Source organism: Drosophila gunungcola (assembly GCF_025200985.1).
Source record: "Drosophila gunungcola strain Sukarami chromosome 3L unlocalized genomic scaffold, Dgunungcola_SK_2 000005F, whole genome shotgun sequence".
NCBI classification, from domain to species: domain Eukaryota; kingdom Metazoa; phylum Arthropoda; class Insecta; order Diptera; family Drosophilidae; genus Drosophila; species Drosophila gunungcola.
In genome coordinates, this window is record NW_026453180.1 from 3,241,399 (window position 1) to 3,262,369 (window position 20,971).

At 35.5% G+C, this 20,971-nt stretch overlaps 4 protein-coding genes across 9 annotated transcripts; 2 read left to right on the forward strand and 2 right to left on the reverse strand.

Annotated features, from left to right (window-relative positions):
- Positions 1-5,128: 5,128 nt before the first annotated feature.
- LOC128259600 (probable G-protein coupled receptor Mth-like 7) lies at positions 5,129-6,370 on the reverse strand. Of its 2 annotated transcripts, XM_052992150.1 has the most exons (6): positions 6,333-6,370; positions 6,070-6,240; positions 5,812-6,012; positions 5,514-5,685; positions 5,258-5,458; positions 5,129-5,202 (listed from the first exon to the last, which is right to left on the reverse strand). In XM_052992150.1, exons 1-6 carry the CDS (start codon positions 6,355-6,357, stop codon positions 5,145-5,147), a joined length of 828 nt encoding a protein of 275 aa, XP_052848110.1. In that variant the 5' UTR covers positions 6,358-6,370; the 3' UTR covers positions 5,129-5,144. The 2 variants fall into 2 exon arrangements, with proteins under 2 accessions (XP_052848110.1, XP_052848109.1); XM_052992149.1 differs by having other exon boundaries at positions 6,070-6,370.
- A 646-nt stretch (positions 6,371-7,016) lies between these two features.
- On the forward strand, positions 7,017-14,460 carry LOC128259585 (R3H and coiled-coil domain-containing protein 1). Of its 3 annotated transcripts, none has more exons than XM_052992128.1 (10): positions 7,017-7,183; positions 8,347-8,517; positions 8,893-9,098; positions 10,455-10,647; positions 11,265-11,685; positions 12,025-12,216; positions 12,286-12,576; positions 13,132-13,321; positions 13,387-13,626; positions 13,961-14,460. In XM_052992128.1, exons 3-10 carry the CDS (start codon positions 9,065-9,067, stop codon positions 14,008-14,010), a joined length of 1,611 nt encoding a protein of 536 aa, XP_052848088.1. In that variant the 5' UTR covers positions 7,017-7,183; positions 8,347-8,517; positions 8,893-9,064; the 3' UTR covers positions 14,011-14,460. The 3 variants fall into 3 exon arrangements, with proteins under 3 accessions (XP_052848088.1, XP_052848089.1, XP_052848087.1); XM_052992129.1 differs by lacking the exon at positions 7,017-7,183 and adding an exon at positions 7,786-7,804; XM_052992127.1 differs by lacking the exons at positions 7,017-7,183; positions 8,347-8,517; positions 8,893-9,098 and adding an exon at positions 10,093-10,176.
- Positions 14,461-14,851: 391 nt separating this feature from the next.
- On the forward strand, positions 14,852-17,345 carry LOC128259606 (peroxiredoxin-2). 3 transcript variants are annotated; one of them, XM_052992160.1, is made up of 5 exons: positions 14,852-14,947; positions 15,653-15,808; positions 15,880-15,997; positions 16,187-16,592; positions 17,094-17,345. In XM_052992160.1, exons 2-5 carry the CDS (start codon positions 15,655-15,657, stop codon positions 17,142-17,144), a joined length of 729 nt encoding a protein of 242 aa, XP_052848120.1. In that variant the 5' UTR covers positions 14,852-14,947; positions 15,653-15,654; the 3' UTR covers positions 17,145-17,345. The 3 variants fall into 3 exon arrangements, with proteins under 3 accessions (XP_052848120.1, XP_052848121.1, XP_052848122.1); XM_052992161.1 differs by having other exon boundaries at positions 14,856-14,947; positions 15,648-15,808; XM_052992162.1 differs by lacking the exon at positions 14,852-14,947 and adding an exon at positions 15,018-15,259.
- Positions 17,268-20,782, reverse strand: LOC128259605 (phospholipid scramblase 1). The gene is made up of 4 exons (XM_052992159.1): positions 20,594-20,782; positions 19,500-19,993; positions 18,333-18,491; positions 17,268-17,993 (listed from the first exon to the last, which is right to left on the reverse strand). The coding sequence occupies exons 1-4, from the start codon at positions 20,700-20,702 to the stop codon at positions 17,970-17,972; spliced, it is 786 nt and encodes a 261-aa protein (XP_052848119.1). The 5' UTR covers positions 20,703-20,782; the 3' UTR covers positions 17,268-17,969.
- Between the last annotated feature and the right edge of the window lie 189 nt (positions 20,783-20,971).

Below are 20,971 nucleotides of genomic sequence, written 5' to 3' on the forward strand. Positions count from 1 at the left end.
GATCTGCTTGCAAGTTTCCCCTCGTCTTTTGAACTACTTACGTATATAAAGTGTTTACCGCACACAGCAAAACACACAAAAGGATAAGTAGAAATTTTCACGCAAAGAACGTGACCATTTTCTGTCTACCGTTTCCATAGTTTCATTTTTCTTGTCGGTGGCTTAACGTTCAAGTTGGTGTTATTTCATGCTAGCAACAACAACAACAAATTGTTTCGAAACTACACAAAAAAACAACCGACTATTGTCATTTTGCAAGGTTAAACACAATAAAACACTGGGAAAATTTAAGTTTCAATATCCCCAAAATATTTGAATTTCAGGTGACCTAAAAAAAATATGCAAGCAGCACTTAACTTTATTTACCTACGAAAAACTTCCTATACTTCTTATATTTTCTTCAAAGTCATCTTAGCCGTTGCATGGTCACACTGTTTTTATACTGAGATACAGTGTGACCAAAGCAATCACGTTTGCATATGGGTTACAGAAATCTTAATAATTGGATTAGTTATTTTTTTTTAACCTTAAATGTTAAATGTTTTGGTTTTCTGTGCACCCACACAGATGTGGCTAGCGTCATCGTTTGCAATTGCCTCCAGTTTTTTGTTGCTCTGTTTTGGAGTTCGCCCAGCTGCACTTTGTAAATGTCAGACAAAAAGGACTCGGTTGCGTGGGCGGAAAGTCGGGATATCTGGGCCAAAAAGGTTATGCGGCGCCTCATGACATTTGGCAGTGCATGCGAACAGGTCCTGGGGCCTTTTAAAGATTTCTCCCATTTGAATGCCCATAAATTATAAGCGGCGGTCGAGCTGATAATAACGAGAGTTATTTGCAAAGGCTTCTCTGCAATTATTTGATTGGTTACTTGCCAAACCACAAACATTTGTAGTTAATTGCCTGCACTAACACTTTTTTTTAATGGACATTTTCCCCAAAATGCATGGTCACACCGTTGGTATACTTATAAACAGTGTCACCAAGCGAACTAAATTTGCAAATAAGTTATAGTAATCTTAATAATTGATTTAGTAATAATTAAGTAAGTGTCAGATATCTTGTTAATTGATTAAGTAATAGTTAAGCCAGTTACAAAAATGTTAATAATTGATTTAGTAATTTCTTAATCTTTTTGTTTTTCCATCGCTAAAATGATGGATGTCATTTACTTTCTACAAGCTTTTATGATAAGTATTTAATTTGTATTTGTAATAACCTTAACATTATCTTTACAATTATTAGGGCTAAAAATTCCTAGATCTTAAAATGTAATTATTTTCATGGAATCAAACATGCACAAAAATAGCCCAATTTCAGGCATTTTACAAACTCTTTAAGATTTTACACCTCTCGTAACACAACATAACAAATTCCCCTCATACACATAACTCTACGTTTATTGTCGCACGCACATTTCCTTTTCATGCTCTTTAAATTTGAACCCTAGGCCATAGCAGCGATTCTTCGTTGCTCTTTATGTGGGACAATTTATCAGGCAGAACCCAAAAAAACAACAAGAAAAAACCCATACTTCGGAACTATAAAAACAGAAGTCGTTTGTGTGGAATGCAAAAATAATTTGCAAATCAAAGATTGATGTAAAAAAACGGAGCACAAAAGGAAAAACAAATTCCAAAAGTCGACCAAAACCCACCGAACATTGCATATCCACAGTGTTGTCGTCGCCGTAGTCGAGAGTTGATGACATGACCAACAAATCGTAAATTCGATAAAAGGAAATTAGAAGGAAAGGCATCCCAGAACAACAAAAAAGGGGAAAACGAGAATGGATTTTCCATTTGTTTGTCTTCAAGGGGAATTTAATTCAGCTATGAATACGAAATTTTCCACCGGCATATGGAAATTACGAAACCGAATTTGTCGCACATCGATATTTGCAAATTACGAGGCGTGTGAAACCATAAATTGATTATCTCAAGTGTGTGTTTATGTTTGTCTTCGATTTGGCTGAATCACGTAGCCCCAATTACCCAAGTTCTATCGGCAAATTATGAGTGGATTCTAGACTCGCATTTTAATCATAGATATTTATTCATGATTGGCCCAAATATTAATTGCCCAACTTCTTGACCATTAATTGAAATTGTTGAAATGTGTGAATTATCTGAAATAATAATCTCTCTCTGCTGCCAAGAATCCCGCCGAAGGGCAATTAAAACTTTATTTATTGCAAAGCCTTAAGAAAAATGCAGCGAACAATTTCCCAGTTGTCGGGAAAGCCTTGAGAACGGCAGCTTTTCAACTTAGCGGAAAATTTCCTGAATCGCAAGAAAGCCTCAAGATAAAAGAAGCTGGATAACAAACAAAGCGAAGGTAAAAGACTGATTTATTTCCTCCCCACCTTCAATGATTTTTTTTAATACCTATGTAAAACATTTTGCTGCGTAATCCGCCGCAGAAACTCAATTAATGAGAAGACCACGGGGTAAAGTAAAGATTAAAAGATTTAACAATCAAAGTGAGGAAAAGAAGAAGTCAATTTGGAAATGTAAAAGAAAAATAAGATTTAGAGTCATATAGGGTAAATACAAAAAAAAAATATATATATACAAAAGGAGGTAAATTATAATTCAAATAAATAATATTTAGAGTCATATAGGGTAAATACAAAAAAAAAATATATATATACAAAAGGAGGTAAATTATAATTCAAATAAATAATATCCGATTATTTTTTTAAGTTATAATTATTATATATTAATACTAAAAAATTTGTTTAATAAAATAAATTATTATACAAAGTTTATAACATCCATTACACTTAAAATATACATAAATTCATAAATTTTAGGCTATAAAAATCTCACTTCTTAGTTTTAAAATCCAAAAACCTAATTTAAAACAAAATTTTAAAATTATTTCCGCACATTTTATACATAACACAAAAGCAAAGTTCATGTTTATTACTACCCCTATTCTCAGAGGCCACCCGCAGGACTCAAAAGTAATTAACACCAGATGATGTTGTAATCATAAACGGATGAAAAACTATTTTTTTTAATCCCACCAAACAGATTTCTGGCCAAAAAAATAAAAGTCCAATGCAAAACGACCTTCCATCTGGGGTTTTACAAGCCAAAAAGCTTAAAGGTCGTAAAAATCTACAACCTTTGTAATTGCAAAATAGTTTGGCATAACATGGGTAATTTTGTATAGGTAAGGGTATGACATATATTGCCGATAACAAACACCTACATACACCAGAAACAGAAACCCAGCCATGTACATATATCCGAACACCTATCCATAAAAGATGCCGGGTAGATTTTATTGAGACATTATCAGGCGAAATAAACGGGGACAATTTGCCGAAAATTGGGGACTGGGCCGAAGAGTCAGTTTTATGAATGCCATTTTGACAGGAGATGACAGCAAAAGGCGTTACAAATTGCCGGACGGGGCGTGGCAATGGATATAGTTTTTGGCCTGCCTTCAGTCTCCTGCAATGAATGGAAATGTATGAGCGATAACAAAGCACTTGCAAAAATATTTAGCCTTAAATTAAGTTTTAATAAATATGCAAAACATAACAAATAGAATAAGATATAAATTACCAATAATATAAATAGTTTAGTTGTCATTCAGTTTGCTTATTATATTAAAGTGGTTTATGAATTCCAATATTCTTAAGAAAAACCTATTAATTACAAAAATTTGAAATCTTTAAGTGGAAGGAGTCATTCCGTAGTTTTTCAATTACATTTTTTATATTCCGAATTTTTTTGGAACTATAAGGTAGCTAATTTCCATGACCTGAAATAGAAAAAAAATAAATTTTTTATGTTTTGCTTTGTGTTTAGTAGATTTAATTTTTATAATTATTTGATACATGAATTTAAATACCAATTGTTTTTTAAAACATTTAAAAGGCAATGCAAGTACATATCTAAAAGCCAGAAATGTACGGAGATAAACACTTTTTTTAAATACTTCATGTTTTTAAATTAAAAAAAAAAACATTTTTTTAATATTTGATGGCAATGTATGTCTTTTTGATTAATTAATTTCTTTATGGCCAAATTTTAAGGACCTTAAAAATGTTTTTTGTAAATACTACATATTTAAAGAAAAAAAGTTTTTATTTTTATTTATTTCTGGCCTGAAAACTATTTTTGTAAGTGTCTTTTGCGTAGGGTCTTCGGAATTGACTTTTATGGCCCATAGCCCACTGCACTGAAATCGGTGAATGGCGGAATATTTGTGTGCAATTCTCCCGATTTATCATCTGCAAGGCCGCCATTTTATTTGCTCCGCTTGCCTGCCCAATTAATTGAGCAATAAAATGCAAAAACCAAAACAAATTAAACAAGAATAAAAAGTTGACTCCGCCAAAATATTTGTCGTGGTTAAAGTCGCCGTCTGGTGACACTTCGATAGCACACCGAATAGCAGGGCCGAAAGTGAAAGAAATTCATAAATAAACATTTGCCGGGTGCAAACAGAGTGTTTCCCGAACGAAGCTATTAGAAAATGGCAGTGGGTGGTTGGGTGGCGTGGTGTCAAGGTGAAAGCCCGCTGACAGCCGTGAGAGCGGAAATGAAGTGAGCGACAGGTCTTCACCCCCACTTTTCCGTTCGGACGTTCGTGTTTATGCAAAATTTAATTTTGAGCACTTACTCAAATATTGGCAGCGGAAAACTCTGCAGTGCTTGGTCGAAAAATGTAGGTAAAGAAAAGGAGGAAGAATATGGCCACAAAGCTTGTAAAATTCACTACTACCTACTTTAAATGATCATTTTTTTTATAAGATATTAAGAGCCTTCTTAACCTACTTTAAAAATTCATTTGGTCTGAGATATTAAAAGCTTATATAAAGCATCAGGAATATAAAATTCTTGCCCAGTTTATAGTAAAAAATGTTTTAAATTGGTAGCAAAAATACATTTTTATTTTATTATTTTAAGAGATGATTTTTTCGTTATGACAATAAATGTGAAAACCTCTTGTTTTTAACAACTTCCTAAAAACACAAAAATGCTTAAAAACAAATTTTGCATTTAAGAATAGTAAAATTGGGAAATTATTATAATTTTTAAAAAGTTTAATATACAGAAATAGTTACAATTTTAAAAAGAGTAAGATAAACTAATATTTGAAAGATGATAAAGCTTTGTACTTTTGGTTTAGATATTTGCTACCCCCTGATTGCGATCGCACTTCTTCGTTCGACTTTCTTGAATTCTAAAATGAAAGATATCAGTTACACCATGATCTTTTTTAATCGTAAAGTACTTACCTCTCCTTAAGCATCTTTAAAGTGCTCCGCTTAAGAACGAGCAGAACAAAAACGAAAATACCAAATCCGTTATGAAAATATTTGACCACTAAACCAGTCGGCTGGTTGGTTGGAAAATCGATGAAAATCTTTATATAATCTATTGTTTTCAGGACCCAGGATACGCCCATTATGAAAAAGATTCGCAGACACTGCAGATAACTATATTTGGAATACGTAATAAGCATCGAGGTGATTGTTATTATAAAGGTCTTACGTTTGAGTGTCGAAATTGGAACAAGTCGTCATCATCGCCTCCTCCACTGGTGGAAACTTCTTTATTTCCCTCTTAACTTTCCAAATGTAAACGATTGTTAGAATAAACATTATCGTATTAAAGATGCTTGAGATCAGAAATGCAAAAAAAATCGAAGCAAACCATATGGTAACTGTGAACGAAACGGAAGTAAAAGATTGCATACTGTTGCATAGTAAGTTGGAAAGTGCAGTCGAACATCCATAACTCGAACTTTGTCATTAGGTGTTATGGAAATTCGACTGTAGCTAAAATTTACAAGCTTTTGAAGGTACCAAATTAAGCAGAAACAGACCAGGTCCGCTTAAAATTAATGCAGTGACCCAGACAATGCAGCTGTATTTCAAAAACTGATGGCGAGGCTCGTCGTGACGAACCGTAGTTAGGACTTTCCATAAATGATAGCTGATAGCAGAAAGCCAGTGATTGTAAGCAACGCCAAAGAAATAGAAGCTGAAAGCTTAAAATTATCCACAAAAGTTAAAGCATCAAAACGGTTTACATTTCATCAACTAACCTGTAAATAAATCAATGTCGTCTAGTAAATCTAACAACATTAAGTTAATAAAAAGCATGAGCAAACAAAATAGGGTGCAGATCAGGCATTTGCCGAGCACATTTTGGAGCTTCTTCACATAAATATACACGGCGATCGTTAGAAGAAGGCAAATCGAAGATATCACCTCGACTGGAAAAACAGAAAATTCAACATATCCATAATATAATAGTGCTATCACTCTGTCACTCATTTCTTTAAAATATTTTTAACTATAACTATACCAATAAATTCGGAAGACCAGCACATTTTCAAATCACAACCTTCTACACTTAAAGCCTCACTCGACTGAGTTGGGCTTGCAAATTTAATAAAAGTTTTATAATTCAAAATCAAGAGCGAAGGAAATAACTCACAATCTCATATGCCGTTCAAACTGCTCTAAAATTCTGCATTCGTCACTGTACTTGACAAATTCCCTTTGGACCTATGTATATATCTTGAAAAACGAGTTTTGCGATTATAAAACTAATGCATTTCTTTTTTAGCCCTAACAGTATTGCTTGTTTAACAAGGAATGGGGGGGGGATCTAGGGAATTAGGTTTTGCTTCTATTGTTATTCAACTCTTTGGCGATAGTAATTATACTTTATAAGGTTAAATTACAATTTATGTACTTTAAAAAATGTCTATTTTTATAATATTCTCTTCAAAGTAATCTTATCTGCTGTTAGCGGCATGGTCACACCATTTTTCGCCACTGTTCCTACGATGCATTTTTCCTATTTATACAATTATTATCAGTTTTGTTCAAATTTTGAATTTAAAAATAATCGTTAACAGAAATGTTAAATCGCCGTCTTCCTAAAATCTTTTCTAGAGGTGGAACATCGAAGTTGTCCCGCCAGACATCGGTAGCGATGTTTTGAAAACATCGATGACATTAATGTTTCATCGATGTTTTCCCCACCTCTATAACTGTGTGTGTGTGTGCGACGTCGGGTTCTTCGTCGTCGCGACTTTTTTTAAATAAACTGGAGGCATTCGCAAATAATTTAAGTCTAATTGATCAGGAGTTTGTGCATAATGTCGGTTGTGATATTGAGCTGTTTGTGAAGAAGCGCCTAAGTAGTGGGTAAGAATGATGCCAACGAGAAAAGAACACAATTTAGAACCTTTTGCCACGAGAATATGAAGTGCGTATGTGTGTGTGCGTGGTATCTGCTATGTGTGTAAGCGAGAAAGAGATATTATCTCTCTGCAGACCTCTAAAAAACAACAAATAATGAGAGTGTAATTGCGAGAGAGAGAGACTTGTAACCAAGTCCCGTTACAACAATTGTAATACGGAAATGTGCAACAGAAAAACACAAAAACAATAAGGAGAAGTAGTACGAGTTTTGTGGGCCTTTCGTGCAGAAATTACCAGTTTTTCGCTTCTTTTTTTATCTGCAGTTTCGAGTTTTCCCAGCTGCAGCAGCAGCAACAACAAAATATGCCATTTTCCGCATTGCAGTTGCGCCAACTAACACCAATATTTTGTTTGGGTTTGGGAGCTTCATGCTCTTTTTGCATTCCGACCGCGCTTAATAAACAATTAATCGCCGCGCAATAAACAACCATTAGCGCCGCATAGAAAATGCAGTTTTTTATATTAAATATTACACCATCGTTACGTAACCAGTTTATAAGACGTGCTTCGAATTTGTTTTTGTTTCTTTGCCCTCTTCTTTAAGTCTGGTGCTTCCTCTTCTCGGTGAGAACTTCCAACAACCTGTTAGGAATTCAGGTCTAATTGGACGTCTTCTTAACTTTGTTTATGAGGAGGGGGTTCGCTATAATATCTCAAATTCCAAAACTGTTAATTTATAAAATATTGATTTAAAAAAACTTAAAAAGTTTTTTTAACAAAAAAAGTTACAACAAATTTTTTAATTTAAATTCATAATGGGTTTTTTTTAAACATACGCTCTTTAAAAAAATAATACAAAAACTAAGCACAAACTTTTTAAATTAAGATATTTGATGTTTTATATTTTAAACTGTTAAACTTAATTAACCACCTTATAAAAGCTGTTCTCCTGTATTTTAAATGCTAACCAGAAATGTTTTCTTCTGTTTTGTTAACTTAAGCTAAGTACTTTCTTTACATAGAGGGAGTGTGTGTTTATCAGGAATGTTTTCAATTCTCTCCATTATCGCTAATGGAGTTCACGCATCAACGACTCATCGGAACACACTCAATAAAATGTAATAATATTGATCAATAGATTATTAACCTTCTCCCTTTCTCCACAGCGTTCTGCTCTTTCCACCCGTGGGCAATTACCGCCGTTATCTCATCCACCAAACATGTGAGAAATACCGCCAGCAGTACGATCTGTTCACCTTCTCAGTGGGCCAAGGGCCTCAGCGCCGCACAGTTTTGTGTTTTCGCAATCAGCTCCTTGATCCACAGGGTTTTGAAACGTGAGTAATAATAGCCCTATTTGAAATTATTAGTAAAGGTTTTTTTAGATTATACACTATTAAAATTTAAAAAAAAAACAATAGTTATGAGAGTCATAATGTACATATATATGTGTCTTTAGAGAATGTTTCATCGAAGTAAAATAAATAACTAGACCATAACTATTAATATTAATTCCCGTTATTAATAAATTCAAGCCTATTAAATCCAAACAATAAATAATAAGTCATACAAACGAAAAATTTAATTTGTTTTTGAGCACTACATTTTCTCAATACTATTGTTTTGAACGCAGCTGTATCAAATTAAAATGATCTTCAAGCTTCTAAAAAAATGTTTATTTAATCTATTATAAATTTATTGATACTAAACAGCCGCAAGCAACAGCAGCAGAGGGAGAAGGAGCGCGAGCGGTACCAGCAGACGCGTGAGAGGGAGCGAGATAGAGAGGCGGCGAGGAGCTGGCGGAGCAACAACAATTCAAATTCACACGGGAACGGCAGAAGCAGCAGCGCCAGCAGAAGAAACATCACGGAGCTCTGTAAGATGGGCGTTAAGAAGCATATCAGCGAAACACCATGTGAGTTGACAATACTTAACTAAGCAAATAAACAACGGCCGCTTTTGTTTTAATCATATTTCGGCGCGTAGCGTTTCGCGATTTGAATTTAGCAAGCGGCCATAAATTTAAGTGTTTGCAAATGCGCAGAAGATGCGAAACAAAGAAATCAAAATACAAATGAGGATGGGTGAAAGCTGCCAACTAGGGAATACTCTAAAAAAAACCGTCAAATAAAAAAGAACTCGATACTTGTTTAAATTTTACAAGAATTTTTAAGAATTTATAGGCTCATTCATAGTTTTTAAAAAAGATTATTGTTTCAAAATCTTTAAAACTTAAAAAAATTTTAATTCAAAAAACAAATAAATAGGAATTGAGTATGTAATTTAACTGATTTAGCTTAGATCTACATTTATTGAGATTTTTAATTATTTTATTTGTTACCTTCCAATCAGAAGAAATGTCTGAAATTAAAATTGAGCGTTTCATTTAATTCTAATTCATTTACTGAGACTTTAAATTATTTTATTAATTTTCCCTCCAATTAGAAGTATTGTGTTCTTAGTCTTTAAGTTATACATATATGTTGATTTGTATTCTTGAATGTTTTGGACAACTTAAAATATGTTCAACAATATTAAAAAATAAAAATAAATATTTCTGAGTTCGCAAAACAAATTATTAGATGTTTTTGAAAACAAATTTAGCATGTAATTTTACTAATTAGCTTGGCAATACATTTACTGAGACCTTAAATTGATTTATTAATGGCCCCCTCCAATCAAAAGTAATGTATACTTTCCAGCTATGTGTATAGCCAATAAAATATATAACTAAAATTAACCAAAATGCCAGCTGAGCTACGCAGGCAGAGCCGTCGACCGTTCGTTCAAGGTCGCCCTCTTTCTCGAGCGGATTTTTGGTGCTGTTGCATCACACACCTCACTTCAGTTCAGTTCGCTCAGCTGGTCGACCGCTGCGCACGCTCACTACGCGCTGCCCCGCCCCCTCCGCCGCGTCCGCCCCCTTTGCTCACCTGGGAATCACCTGCAAAGTTTCATGTTGACATTCACGAATATCGGGCCGAAAGCGGACTGTAAAAAATTGGGTCGACATAAGTGAATTTTTGTTTTAATTTATTTTATGCCGATTCCGTTGCTTCACCTTAGTCTCTATATATTTTTTTCGGTTTGTTTTGTACATTTGCCAACTATTGTTGCTAATCGTCTGCTTACCTCTCTCATTTGGCTATCTTTCTACTTTTTTCTTTATGTTTTTTTAACGTATCTCATTATGGTATATCTTAAAGTATCTCATGTATAGTATATCTGCATCTTTTAAAGTACCTTATATTGTCTTACCTGTATCTTTCAGTAAGCAAATCTAACTCGGTGGATTTATACAGACCGCCAGCCTTGAGGAACAACAATAGCAATAACAACAATAGCAGCAGCGAGGAAGCAGCTGCAGCGAACGAATCAACAACAGCAATTAACACAACAATTATAGCTGCAGGAACAGCCAGCACTGCAACTACAAATCCTGCCTCTAAGGGATCCCCGAACAGGTAGGAAAAATAAAAAAAAGTCAAACAATCCATTAGCATTATCTTTTATTTCCTTAAGGTTTTAAATAAACCTAGAATTGATTTACAATTTAAAAAAAAATTAGTTTGGGCAAATAAATACTTTTATTTGCTGTAACAATATTTTATTCGGTTTAATGAGTTTATAAATTTGTGAAACGAGAGTTCTGATTAATACTCTGAAAGTGAAATAATGACTATAAAACTAAATATAGTTTAGTCAGCAAAGTCTTTTATTCGCTATATTAATACTTTAACCGATTTCGAAGACATTTCTTCCTTTTAAAACACTGTTTAAAAGTTTAGTATTAATTTTTTATTGACTTTAAAAATTGTTGTTACTGAAACCAGTATTCTTTATAAATGGTTAAAGCTCAGATTAATATGCCTATACTTAAAGTAATTAAAATTTGTTCAAAACAGGAAAAATATTTCTGTATATCAAAGTAATCCTTCTCTTAAATTTCTTAAATAGCATTTTCTAATTGAGGTTCGACTGTATCTGTATCTCAGAAACTGACGAAATTCTGTCGTGAACTAATCGTTTTACCCTGTTTCTTTTCTTCTTGTTACCTGTGTTTTGCTCCGCTGTTTCGCAGAGAGCAGCAGGCGGACGCCTCAGCAGCGGCGACCCGTCGCGAACGCCGTCCCGATCGAGCGGTTTATGTGCCAAGGGCACGTCGCAGTCAAACCACACCACCGACCACAACAACAACAGCAACGACAGCGGTTGCAACAACAGCAGCAGCAGCAGCCACAGCAACAATTACAGCAGCGGAATCACCGCCAGTTGCAGATACAAACTCGAGCAAAGCGGACGACGCCAACGGTCAGCAGCTGTCCAAATCGAAGAAATCGAAACCTCATCGCGAGCGCAGAGAACGCGGCAAGAAATCGACAGCTATATCTGCATCTCCAACAGCCGATAACGCCACTCTACTCGTTATATCAGGAACTGAAAACGATACTCAATCAAACCAAGAGAACCGACCGGCCAAGCCAGCGGACTGTGATAAGGAGGTGGGTGCTGAAAATGGTTCAGAAATGCAACAAAAACTGGGCCAAAATTAAAGATTTGTTGTTTAAGAATGGTTAACATATGTGTATCTTAAAACACTTCACAAAATGTTATCACATTGACCAAACTAATTTTGATTAGGTTTTTCACTAAAATTTCTTACTTTATTTTACAAATTGTTGGCAATAGATCCAATTTTCAATGTCAGTTATCAATTTTCTTGATAAATATAACTTAAAATAATTTTTAATATATGCAGCAAAAAATCCAATTTTGCATGAAACATTCCACTTTTTGTTTCAAATCAATTTCAACCCTGACCTTGCCATTCTAATCCATAGTTCAATTACTCACAGACCATGAGTGGGGCCCAGCGTACAAAGCCAGGCAATGGTAACAAATCCACCAGCAATGGCAAATCTCAGCCATCGCCGCCATTGCGCATCGAGGATGTGGCGGCGGCCAGGACAACCAATGGCGAGGAGGCGGCCAAATGTGATAACGATGTGCGCGAACTGCAGCGAGCCTCAAAGGTGAGTAGTGATAAACGCATTTAAAAATTAATATCAATATAAACATTTGCATTTTCCCTCTCATTAAAGGAAATCAATCGCAGCAATCGTCGCATCATGAAACAAACCTTCGTCTCGGATGTGCTGGAGATTCCTGAAAAGATCGACTCGGCGGCACCCAAGGCAATGCAATCTCCTCAAGCCTCAGCCACAGCGAAACCACCTGCAGACAGCACCACAGAGGACGATGACGAGGAGGACGAGGATGACTGGGAGAACATGTTCGACGAAAGCGGCGACTGCCTGGATCCCAAGATACTCCAAGAACTGAGCGAATCTGTGGGCAAGTGCAAAATAGAGCTGCCCAAAATGGACTATACAGTAAGTAGAGAAAGTAGTTTTCTTGTTCTCTAAATACTTAAATAATAGATTGTCATTATATTTAATTTTTTGATAGGGGAAATTTTAAATTAAAGTTTATATCCAAGCCTTTCGAGAAGGTTTAAACAATTTTTAAAAGAAATATATGGAAGTTAAAAGAAATAATTATAAAATATTTTATTTTATTACTTTTCATTATGTCTACTGATATCGACTTCTCAAATGCAATTTCTTAAAAAGACTATTGAAAAGTTTTAACTTTTTTCTGTGTACATCTCAAATAAAATTTCATATTTAAGATTTTAACTTTTCCGGCGGTAATTTAAAAAAAATATCTAGTTCGGAAATGTTCTTAATATAAAATTGTGTTATTTTGGCTTGTTATTAATCTTTTGATATGAACCTCACAAATAATATATCAAAAAGGTAAATTTTCTGGTAACAATTTTTAAAGAAACATTTAGTTTACAAATTAGTCCAATATATAAACTGTGTAATATTCAAATATACATATGAATTGATATATAAATGTAATAATAAAATTCTATTTTTCAGGTCTTTCACATCAAGCAACAACTGCTCAACGAAGAGGAATTTCCTCACGTCCTGGAGGTGTCCAATTTCCCGGTGGAGTTCAAAACACCCGACCTGCTCATGCTTTTCGCCCAGTACAAGGGCAGTGGCTTCGACATCAAGTGGGTGGATGATACCCATGCCCTGGCAGTGTTCAGCAGTTCCCGTATTGGTGAGTCTGCTTGTATGCCAATCGGAGATGGTTTCCGTAGCTATATTCAATTCCATGTTACACAGCTGCCGAGGTGCTGACGATGGGGCATCCGTTTGTCAAGTTGAAGCCACTGGCGGAGGCCACGCTGGAATCACGACTGAAGGCGAAGAAGGCCGGAGCCGTGTCGTTGCAGCCGTATCGCCAGCGTCCGGAAACGTGCACGGCCTTGGCCCGACGACTGGTTTCCGGCGCCCTGGGGGTCAAACTGCCCACGGCGCCGCAGGAGCGGGAGAACGAGAGGCGGGTACTACGCGAAGCCAAAGGTGAGTTGGCAAACTGGGTTAAGGTTTTTAATATGACTATGTTTTATGGACCATTCTAAATGTTTGGTCGATTTTTGTAGCCTTCAAGTGGCAACTGTTGCTCATTAGGGTGGTCCAAATTTGTATACAAGTTTTCGGGATCTATATTTATAAGATCCACTAAAGCATTAAAAGCATTTAAATTTTGATTGCTTGTTAAAAGTACATATTTAATTTTCTTATTTTGTAAAATTACTTAACCAAATCTATTGACATTTTTTGTTTATATTTGGATCGGTGCTTATGTTTTATTTTACTGTTTCGTTATTAATTCTTTCTACAATTTCCTTTACAGAACGCAAACTGTTAGCTGCCAAACAGCGGGACGAAGTCTGGGAAAGCTAGACCGCGGCCCGGAAGAAGGCAAGGTGCATTTTTCTCCAACCCATCTATCAATAGCTGCGGCAGCAGTTAGTTGCAACATAAAGATCAACACTTTCACTACCAACAACCATTATCCGCAAAAAATTCTCATTCAAAGCTAGCAAAATAAATCGAGTAATTTGCATGCTAAGCAATGGTACTTTAAATGTTCGCTTTTTGTGCAATTAACACAGATTTTTGCTCAATTTGTTGTAGTTTTTAGAGGATGCATGATAATGATGTAATGCATATTATATCATCTAGGCCGTAAGAGAGAAATATCTATATTTATTGGTCTTAGCAAGTAAACATGCATAGATACGTGTTATTTTAACTCCAGGCGTAAACCTTAATTTTTAAGCGCGAGCAATTTATATATTGATATATATATATATATTTTAATAAAGTTTATAGCATAAGTAAAACTACAAATGTTTTCTGAATTTTTAATGGGAAAAATGATGTGGGGTTTGACATTGTATTGCATTATCGTATCGTTTTATCGGTAGAAATAAGTGAGTATTTTGTAGGTATATGTGTTCCCAAAAAAGAAAACAAGCCTGATTTGAAAAACCATAAGCCAGGTTTCAAAAAAGTGTGAGCATATAAAATCCTTTTAAATTTTAATCGTAAAATTCGTTTTACATTTTTTAAGACTACAATTTTTAATTACAAAAATTAATGTGAATATTCTAAAATATATAAATATGTTGGCAATGATGGTTTGATGGTTTTAAGAGTAAAATTTGAACTACAAAAATAAATTTGAATATTTTAAAAAATATGCATATGTTGGCAACAATGGCAATCGCAGCATGACCAAATAATGATGATGGTATTTTAAAGTGAGACGGTCACACTAATGCCGGCAGAACAATTTGTTATTAAAAGAAAAAGAGTTAATTATAGCGCTTAAAAGGTAACAGCTGTGCTTTTGTGTCTCTGCAACTTAAAATCAATATAAAACAGAGTGATAGTGAATCTCAAGTGTACATATATGTATATTAAAGTCCAGTTCAAGTTGTAGACGTTCCTTTGACAATTATTTATTGAAGTTTGTAGTTACACGATGACAAAATAAAATATATAACCAGTGAATGAAATTGATAAGCTTATCTTTTCGGAAGCGCAGCAACAATAAACTATCAAAATCTATTGAAGTTCTGGCCATTGAAATAGAAATTTTTTTTGACTGCGTGGCTACAAGTTGTGGGCGTGTTTTTTGGGTACAGTGAATACCAGATATAAAGGACTGAATAGGCCATTCGCCATATATCAGAAACTTTCTCTGCTTTGAAATATAGTTTGTCCTTTTTCCTTTTTATCAAAAATATTAGCAACTTGTATCTGTGTCATAAAGCCTTTGAATTTAAATGTTTAAAAAATAGGTAGATTTTTCTGAAATTTTCGTACTGTAAAGGTAATAAAATAAAAAACAGCTTAGATAGTAATAAAAAGGAATGTGTACTCCTTAATATAGGATTATTTAACAAAGCTGTGGTTTAATCAAAGCTTGTTAATATAAAATCGAAGGGGCGGTAATAATTGTAAAAGTTGCATTCGCAAATATGGTATAACCCGAATCTAATTGGAATATTAATACGTGGACCTCGTTTTAACCCAGTCATGTACAAGTACTTATCGGTCCTACTGCTAGCCGCAGTAGTGGTTGGAGCTGCTAAGCCAGAAGATAGTGAATCGTGTTACTCCTTCGGCGGAGGAAATGTATATCCCGATCAGCCGAAGGGCGATCATCAGTTACAATACACCAAGGCAGTCAGTGAGTACATTCTACTTTAAAATATACAACCCAGGATAATGACTTACCATATATTGTCTTGATTTTTCCAGTTTCCAAGCCAGCCCCTCAGTTCGAGGGAACCGCTGTGGTCAATAAGGAAATTGTGAAGCTATCGCTGTCCCAGTATCTGGGAAAATATGTAGTGCTGCTTTTCTATCCACTTGATTTGTAAGTATGACTTCCTCGACACCTACTGTTATTTGTCACTTAAAGGAAATTAAATAATAAAGATTTTTCCTATCCATGTTTAATTGTATTGTGTTAGAAAACTTTTTTAAAAAAATTACTTTTTAATAACAGAAATGTAATTTGGAGTACGTTATACAACACTAATGGTATTCCTGATTTTCATTCCAGCACCTTTGTCTGCCCAACGGAGATCATAGCCTTCTCCGATCGCATCGCCGAGTTCAAGAAGATCAAGACGGAGGTGATCGGCGTCAGCGTGGACTCCCACTTCACCCATTTGGCCTGGATCAACACGCCACGCAAGGAGGGCGGTCTGGGCAACGTTAAGATCCCCCTGCTCTCCGATCTGACGCACAAGATCAGCAAGGACTACGGTGTCTATCTGGAGTCCAGCGGCCATGCCCTGCGCGGACTCTTCATCATCGATCAAGCCGGAGTGTTGCGACAGATCACCATGAACGATCTGCCCGTTGGACGATCCGTGGATGAGACAATTCGCCTGGTGCAGGCCTTCCAGTACACGGACACACATGGAGAGGTGTGCCCAGCGGGTTGGCGGCCAGGTGCCGATACGGTAAGTACAAGAGTTATGTATAACTGGGCTTAAAATTAATTTTTTTTTAATTTAAAAAGAAACATGGGTCCCATTTATTTAAAAAATTGATAATTTATACAAGATAGTAATCTCATAGACATCAACCGTAAATAAGATTTATCAGTTTAAAAAGAGTGGAAGCCCTTGTGTGGTTTGAAGATTACAAAAGTTTTTCGGTTTTTGCAAAACACTTGTTGGTTCGGATGATTATTGTATTGCATTTTAATTTTTATAATGCAAATACAAAAATAAGTTAATTTGTTTAATTTCTGTAATACACATTTTTTTTGTTATAATCGAAGACGAGAATAGTTTTTCAGTTTTTATTAAACAATTTTAAATAATACCTTATTATCAATTCAAGTTATAAAATTCTAAAATTCAATTTATATTTTATAAATTATATTTGTTGCTTTTTTTGCTTTTAAGCAATATTGGGTTAGAAAAGCCTTAAAAAAATATTTTATTTACCTTTGCAAGATTGTTCCCAATCCGGAGGAGAAAACCAAGTACTTTGCCAAGAATAACTAAGGATAGATGCACCTCGTCCCTGTTGATCAACCAAGCCCAGTTGCATTCCAGATGTTCACGACTGAATCACGACTGAATCCTCTGTACAAAAGTCCGCAAGCCACCGAAAGCAAATGGTTCGCATTTGTTTTGTATAAAATATAGTTTGTTTATTTTACAGCATAACTGAGAGATAAATAAATTGATGAAGTACATGTTTAAGTGATGCAAATTGTGTGGGTCACAATATAATGGATAACAATATTCGATTGCGGTTAGTTTTATACAAAAATATATGTATTTTGTAGTAGGTAATTGGTAATAGGTAATAGTAAATTAGTTAGGTACGCCATGGTTGCAGTTAAGTAATCCTGTGTGCTCCGACCTTTGGGTACAACAAAGCTAAGTATGTCGAGGTATATAAATCGGGGAAAAACGGGGCGGGGCGACGACAATAACAACTAGGACGTCATAAGGCACTCGTTCTCGTCTGGTTTTTCTTTCTTCGTGTGTAGTCTGTTTTCCATAGTGTGTGTTTGTTTTTTGTCGGTGTCTTTGTGCTACATTGTTGTGCGTTTTTTCTTTTTTTTTTAAATGCCAAAACCCAGGTTCTTAAAAAATCGAAGGTGCAACAACTGCAGTTCAGATCAAAATTGTGCGGGGAGATTCCTTTGCTGTGTGGAGATTCCAAATCGATCACAAAGCGTTGCACTGTTCAGATTCCCGGAAACGTTAATTAAATAAAAGATTAAAAAATTCTTAAAGCTATGACGGTGAAACACGTCGAACCAAAAAGCAGTCGGCGATAATAACGTCTGTTCATTTATAAATCGATCCACTGAAAGCTTACTGCTCGTAGTAAACCACGTCCTAAAAAAGAGAAAATAATGAATACTTATAGGAAAAAGGTGAAACAAATATATATATCTAACATACTGTTGATCATTTTTTAACTATTTTGAAGTCAATTATCAATAGAATCGTAAAACTTCTATGTAAAATTTTGTTTAATTCGAGATTCAAACAAAATTAATATATGCCAATATATATCTAATATTCTGCATCATAATAGTTTGGGACAAGTATGATCACTATTAATTTAATAAGACTATCAAAATTCCCTCATATGTTTAAGAATTATATATTTGCACCTCATATAAAAATATGTTTATTTAAAATGATAAAATACGAAAATACTTATATACTCACAATCAAAAAGAGCGCTGCGAATATGAGTGCCTTCATGCGAACATCCAGATTCAGGGGGAAGGTGACGCTGAAGTAATCCGCATCGGTGAACAGTTCCCTGCCCAATCCAGACCATTGTTTGCTTATTTTTCCGATCTCCTCATTATTGGCGCTCAATACCTGCAAGCGAATTTATAAAAGGCGAGAGATGTTTGTGTTTAACATTAATCGGGGACGGAATTCGATTCGCACACACACAGCATTTCACAGTATCGGAATTAATTGACGCGTTCTGGACAGTCAAGCATAGCGACCTCCATGACGTCACTGTCTCGGACTGCAGTATCTGTTGCTTGATATGTACCACACAGCGGTGGTCAGTTAAATATGGCATTTTACAGCTTCAAACAAACATTAATCTCCTTAAGATCTTTCAAACATATAAAACACAAATGAAATCCTTATAGATGATTTAACCTTTGTACACAAAAGATTATTTTTAAAACTCTTATACGTATAAAATCCAACAAAGCTCTTAGATTTTTTTGATCCTATGTATGATGTAACTTTTATATAAAAAGGGTTTTTTTTGTATAAAATCTTATATTGTTCAACCGCATAAAATACAAAGATTTTAGATGAAGAATTGGAATTGAGTCACTAGAAATTAAGTGAATATTAAGTATACGTAATATAACATAAACCCTAAATCCTAATTTAACAATTAATTTTTTAAATGATTTTAGCATTTGTCTTGGGTAATATTAATTTCACCGCATTTGCTTGAATGCGGTGTTAGCCACAACATCTGATGAATTAATTGAAGAAACAATTATAAAATATTTCAATATTAAAAAAGCTAACTAACTTAAATTAAGAGTAATGCAATGGTTATTTAAAACATCTGATGGGTTTAACTGATTAAAGCCATCTATGCTGTGCCCTCCCATGGCTACTCTGCTGAATTAACCACAAAAACTGGTGAATAACCAATTATAAAGTGTTGTGAATGCTAACAGCAATTAAGAACAGCTGTTGTATTTATCTGATTAAAGCCATATATGCTGTCCCTCTCCCGTTGCTACTCTGCTGACCGCTGCTGTGTGTGTAAATACTTGTTTGAATATGCGAATCTCGATCGAGGCACACACGAATAACCACTTGTTGGCTGTTGGCCGCGCCACTGACCTTGAAGTTGGTGTCGCTGAAGCACTTGCAGGGGCAGAGGGGTCCCTCGATCTGCAGGACGGTGTCGCCGCAGTTGTTCTTGATGTTGAACTTGGGGCGCAAGAAGGTGCAGACCTGCTCCACGCTTCCGATCACCTGGCCGGGCGGAGCCGAAACCTCCACGGCGTTCATGCAACTGGGGATGCAGCAGAGGATGTCGCACTTAAATGGCCGGTACAGATGGAGCACCTCGTTCTGAAAGTTATCCAGGATCTTCATTTCAAAGGGACGCGACCGGCCGAGAATATTCCGGGTGCAGCAGTCGCTCTCCTCGTACGCAAAGTACACATTCTGGCCCAGCGAGTTCTTCACCTTGAAGCGATTCTTCGTCTCGAAGCCGGTGAGCAGCTCCAGTTTCTCGATCTTCTGCGACACGAGAAGCTGGTCCAGGGCGGTCAAGTATTCGAGGCCCTGCGGGCAGTTGGGCATGCCCACCGGTATCGACATCCAGTTCTCTGCAACGGGGCGTAGTTTCCGATAAGCTATATATATATACTGCGTACTATATGTATGTGCAAGGGAAATTAGAAAAGGTACAGCACCGGTCAAGTCAATGCATCGAAAATTGTTTTTGACAATCGTAAGGAATTAATCAATGCATTTAAAAAGCAACCAATGTATTATTTTGTTTGTCACTTTATTGAAATTAAATAAATTTTGAAATGTAAAATAAAAACAGTCCCAAATAAAAATATTTAAAATATCAAAAAAATATATATATTCTGGGTGGTGTTATTTAAATAGTATTGTCTTTACTAAAGAGGTTTTTTTTGGCAATCCTATGTAGTAAGAGTAAGAATGCCAAGAAAAGAAAAGGGTTTCTACTGTTAAGTGCTAAAAAAAACAAATTAAATCTAGGGAATCCCCACTTTATGGAATATTGATTCTAGTGTGCTAAAGCCTTGACCGTTGCTGTAGGGAATGCCAAAGAAAGGCAAAGGCAATTCCGCCTTCTTCCACACACCCACACAATAACACACAGACGCGCGCATCCCACTGCAACCATCTGTGTGATGGAATTCCTCCGTGGGATTAATCCATATATTTATACGCACCAGCTCCATTTGCGTTCGTTCCGGGCACCACCGCCTGCGGCTGACGAACCACCGTGTCGTCCTGCGGCGCATTCTGCGGCACCACCTTGTACTCGCTCATCTGCATCATCTTTTTGCTAACAATTTTATTCTAGATTCGATTCTGGAGCAATTCACAAAACACTGATAATAGTGTGGCCGTGTCGCGAATGCCAAAAAATGAGTATGCTGTTGAAATACGCTTTAAGAAATATACTTTATTATACCAAATTTTAGTACTTTTTCGAATATAATATAATTGGAATTCAATACATATCTGCCTCAACGAGCTATATTTATTTGATTTTCATGAATTTTAAGTGTTTAAATATTTTAATTGTTTTTTTTAGCAACTGCCAA

Bases quoted from the DNA above. Each gene is read 5' to 3' on its own strand.
- LOC128259600 (XM_052992149.1), bottom strand. From the start codon at position 6,301: ATGAGTGACAGAGTGATAGCACTATTATATTATGGATATGTTGAATTT. The intron at 5,459-5,513 runs GTAAGACCTTTA...TTCCAAATATAG, and splicing joins TCCAATTTCGACACTCAAAC to TTATCTGCAGTGTCTGCGAA. The intron at 5,203-5,257 runs GTAAGTACTTTA...CTTTCATTTTAG, and splicing joins TTAAAGATGCTTAAGGAGAG to AATTCAAGAAAGTCGAACGA.
- LOC128259585 (XM_052992127.1), top strand. From the start codon at position 10,140: ATGTTGACATTCACGAATATCGGGCCGAAAGCGGACT. The intron at 11,686-12,024 runs GTGGGTGCTGAA...TCTAATCCATAG, and splicing joins CAGCGGACTGTGATAAGGAG to TTCAATTACTCACAGACCAT. The intron at 12,217-12,285 runs GTGAGTAGTGAT...CTCTCATTAAAG, and splicing joins AACTGCAGCGAGCCTCAAAG to GAAATCAATCGCAGCAATCG.
- LOC128259606 (XM_052992160.1), top strand. From the start codon at position 15,655: ATGTACAAGTACTTATCGGTCCTACTGCTAGCCGCAGTAGTGGTTGGA. The intron at 15,809-15,879 runs GTGAGTACATTC...TGATTTTTCCAG, and splicing joins ACAATACACCAAGGCAGTCA to TTTCCAAGCCAGCCCCTCAG. The intron at 16,593-17,093 runs GTAAGTACAAGA...TACCTTTGCAAG, and splicing joins GGCGGCCAGGTGCCGATACG to ATTGTTCCCAATCCGGAGGA.
- LOC128259605 (XM_052992159.1), bottom strand. From the start codon at position 20,702: ATGATGCAGATGAGCGAGTACAAGGTGGTGCCGCAGAATGCGCCGCAG. The intron at 19,994-20,593 runs GTGCGTATAAAT...GCCCCGTTGCAG, and splicing joins AACGAACGCAAATGGAGCTG to AGAACTGGATGTCGATACCG. The intron at 18,492-19,499 runs GTCAGTGGCGCG...ATTCGCTTGCAG, and splicing joins TCAGCGACACCAACTTCAAG to GTATTGAGCGCCAATAATGA.